At 54.3% G+C, this 3,312-nt stretch overlaps 1 protein-coding gene across 1 annotated transcript, besides 3 other annotated features; it reads left to right on the top strand.

Annotated features, from left to right (window-relative positions):
- Positions 1-3,312: a sequence feature (heterozygous, non-Esmeraldo-like haplotype).
- On the top strand, positions 123-3,312 carry Tc00.1047053511879.9 (hypothetical protein, conserved; the record flags this gene model as incomplete). Its single annotated transcript, XM_797864.1, has 1 exon — positions 123-3,312. A coding segment is annotated over one exon (3,190 nt), but the record flags the coding sequence as incomplete, so codon positions are not given.
- Positions 261-283: a microsatellite.
- Positions 2,492-2,530: a microsatellite.

Raw genomic sequence — 3,312 nt, 5'->3', positions numbered from 1 at the left:
AAGAGAGAGGGGAAGGAAGGAAAAGAAAAAGTGCACACACACACACACACACCAAGAAAAAAAGAAAAAAGAGGGAAATAAATAGAGAGTCAGCGGCGGGTGTGTGCGTGGGTGGTAGCGGGATGCTGCTCTGCAAACAGCCGGGGGACACAGGCGTGTTTGCGACCGCAACGCAGCACAAAATTAAAATTTACCGCCTTTCTTCGTCGTCGCAGCTGCTGCGGGAAACAAAGGCAGGGGCGGCAACCACCACCATCACCACAACAACAACAACAATAACAACGAGTGTAGCTGTAGGGGAGGGCATGCAGACGGAGTCCAACACCGCGGGAAATGAGTGGGAAAGTGCATTTACACGCACCGCCCCGTCCTCTCCCATCGCGTCGGTTCCACCGAGCATGACACGGAAGAGATGTGGGACGCCAATTGATGCGTCATGTGTTATTCCGTTATCCCAATTCCGCGAGGGGGAGGTACTTAGCGTGGCTGGGAGTGCAGCGCGGGGCTTTGGGCGGTTGTACATATCACATCTTCAGCCCAACCCACCTGAAGGGAAAAGCAGTGGGGACGAGTCTCTTGCAAATGTGCCACTGACACTGTCCTTGAGCTGCGCACGGGATGATACATTACGGTTCTTATATTCGGGTAAAACTTTGGGTGCGTGGATTGGCGCGGAAAATACCGTATCTGCGCTCTGCACAACGTCGGTGAATGGGGCGCCATACGATGCCGGTTACCATAACCACAGGGCGGAGATTGTGGCTTCTGGTTGGGACCCACTTGACGCGTCTGCGCTGGCGATTGGTAGACGCAGCGGAGTTGTGCAACTTTTGAACATTGAGAATAGCAACGGGATGCTTTCTTCCACTTCACTTCCTTTGAATTTGGTGGCAGCAGAAAGTTTTAGCGTAAGCAATGGTTGTCAGGCATCCTTCGGCACATCGCCGACGTACCCATCTGCCGTAACTCGCAACACCGAACGTATGCCGCTCTCGGTATTGTCCGTCAACGTGGTTCAAGAACGTCTGCTGAAGGGTACGTTGACATCGTTGGATTGGGCGCCGCGTAGTCATACAACAGTGGTGGCGGCAGAACGTTCAGATGGCATTGGGCATTGTGTAGAAGTGATGGACCTTCGTTCACCCGATAACGGCATTCGTTATCTCGGTATGCCGTTCGAGACCACTAGTCCGGCCTCTACCATGAGCTTAGCAGGCACCGGCTCGTCCATCTCTGAAGTTTGCTTTGCAGAGTTTGTTGCATGCGATTGCTCGGGGATATACGTAGCAACGGTCGGTAGTCAGAGCCGTCGGGACGTGGCGCAGCTATGGGACCTGCGCATGACATCCAGACCAGTCTGTCGGCAAAGTCACTCCCGCGTCGGGTACACCTCACTGAATTGGTCCACACATGAGATTCCCACCGTCATTGCGACAACGCGGAACGGCGGTTTGCGGGTGCATGTATTCAGTGATTTTCGTTCAGAAACTGAGGAGGATGAGGGGGCGTTGACGGAGACGGAGGGCAATCGAACGTCGGGGCGCTCCGTGTATGCTCCATTTTACTCCTCTCTCTCGAAGCGCACCGCAAAGCCATTTGACGAGCGTTTCCATCCACAGCCTCGTGTGCCAGCGGCGAGTGTGGCGTGGCTGGACGGCTGCCGCTCACACGTTCGATGCTCGGAGGGGGCAATGGCGGAAGAAAACGGGGTGGGAAAACAAGGGGAACAACGCGCCCAACATGGTCCATCCCAACGCGTGGCGGGTGGCAGCCGCACCGACATCCCCTGTCTTCTTCTTCTTGATGCAAAGACGGGAGAATTATATCCGCAGGTATTTTTTCCGGTGGGTTGCAAAGCAACAATGATTGGTGACGTTCCATTATGCAGCGCAGGGCCTAATGTTTTCATTCTGGATTCAAGATGTTTATTCGAGGGGCAGCCGGAACGGAAATCGGTGGAGCCCGATGGGACGAGCTTTAATAACAACAGTATGGGCAGTGCGGGTACTCACATCAATTATGATCCTTACAACGAGATGGAAAAGGGTGGTGTGGCTTTTTGTAATTCAGCAGAAAGCACACCGACGAACTGTGCGGGAATGGCTACACTTGCCGCAGTTAACGCCACAGCGAAAGGGGTGTATACGGGTAACACGCATGTGGATCGCCATTTGCACCGACTGGATCGCCTTCGCGCCGGTTTTGTGCCTCAATCGGACAAAGTCCTTTCGACTCTCTTAAAGGAACAAAGTGACCGCGAGGCATACGTGCTGTTCCGCTACGGATGGTACGCGCAGCGTTATCTGTACCCGGGAAGGGCGACGCTGCCGGTACCAGATGTCATCCCCGGGCTGCTGGAGTTGTTGGAGCGCGAGAGGCGTCCGATTAACAGCGGCATACCGGAGGCTTTTTGCGGGGTGCGCAAACTCATTTTGTTAGCGGCAGGGTGGGTGACGGACCCAAGGGAGGAGCGTTTGATGCTCACACCAGCTGGTGGTGGTGGTGATGATGATGATGATGGGCATGTTGAAAGGACTGTGCAGCTGCCGAGCAGGTTGTTTTCTCCGTCGGAGCCGACCCTCGCAGGGTTTCCACCGCAACATCAACCACTCCGCGAGAAGAGCACCACCGTCTCTTCAAATTTGTGTTCGCGTGGGAGTGCGGATGAGGGCATGGAGGCGACGGATTTATTTTTGCCAACGTCTCAAGGTGAGCTCTCTACTCCCTCTGCTTCCTCACTTAAGCCAGCCGACCACGTTGAGATGGCCTCATTCCAGGAGGCGGTGGAGCGGCGGGTTGCTATTCTTGTATTCATGCTCCGCCTGAATGAGGCCGCGGCACTGCTGTGTCACTACAGTCATCTCCATCCTCTCTACTCCACGTTTGCAATGTTGCTTTTGGCGGCGACGGCAAACCGGAATGGGGTTCCACCGACGTTGACACTGGATGTATCGGAATGCAGTTTTTGGATTGAGCTCTGCTTCTTTTTCATGAACGCATTCTGGACGTCCGCTACTCCCTCCACGGTCCCGGAAGAAAGGAAGAAGGACTACCGCGCAAAAAAAGGTGTAGCGAACAACAATGATGGAGGTGATGTTGATGAGGATCATATCGGTGAATTTTATCGCTCTCCACCTTCAGCGCGTCGTGAGTGTTTTGCTTCTTTTGTACGATGTTTCCCGCAGATCCCGTTATCGGACCGTATTGCCCTTGCCACGCTCCTGTTGCTGGATCCGTCACCGACTGCCGATGGTGAGTCTCAATGCAACATTCTCAGTGAGGTTCTGCGGGAAATGGTGCAGCAACAGTTTT

The sequence above is a fragment of the Trypanosoma cruzi genome, genomic scaffold (assembly GCF_000209065.1).
Source record: "Trypanosoma cruzi strain CL Brener 1047053517181 genomic scaffold, whole genome shotgun sequence".
NCBI lineage: Eukaryota > Euglenozoa > Kinetoplastea > Trypanosomatida > Trypanosomatidae > Trypanosoma > Trypanosoma cruzi.
Note: the sequence above shows the minus strand (reverse complement) of the source record. Positions and strands in the feature narration are given on the sequence as shown.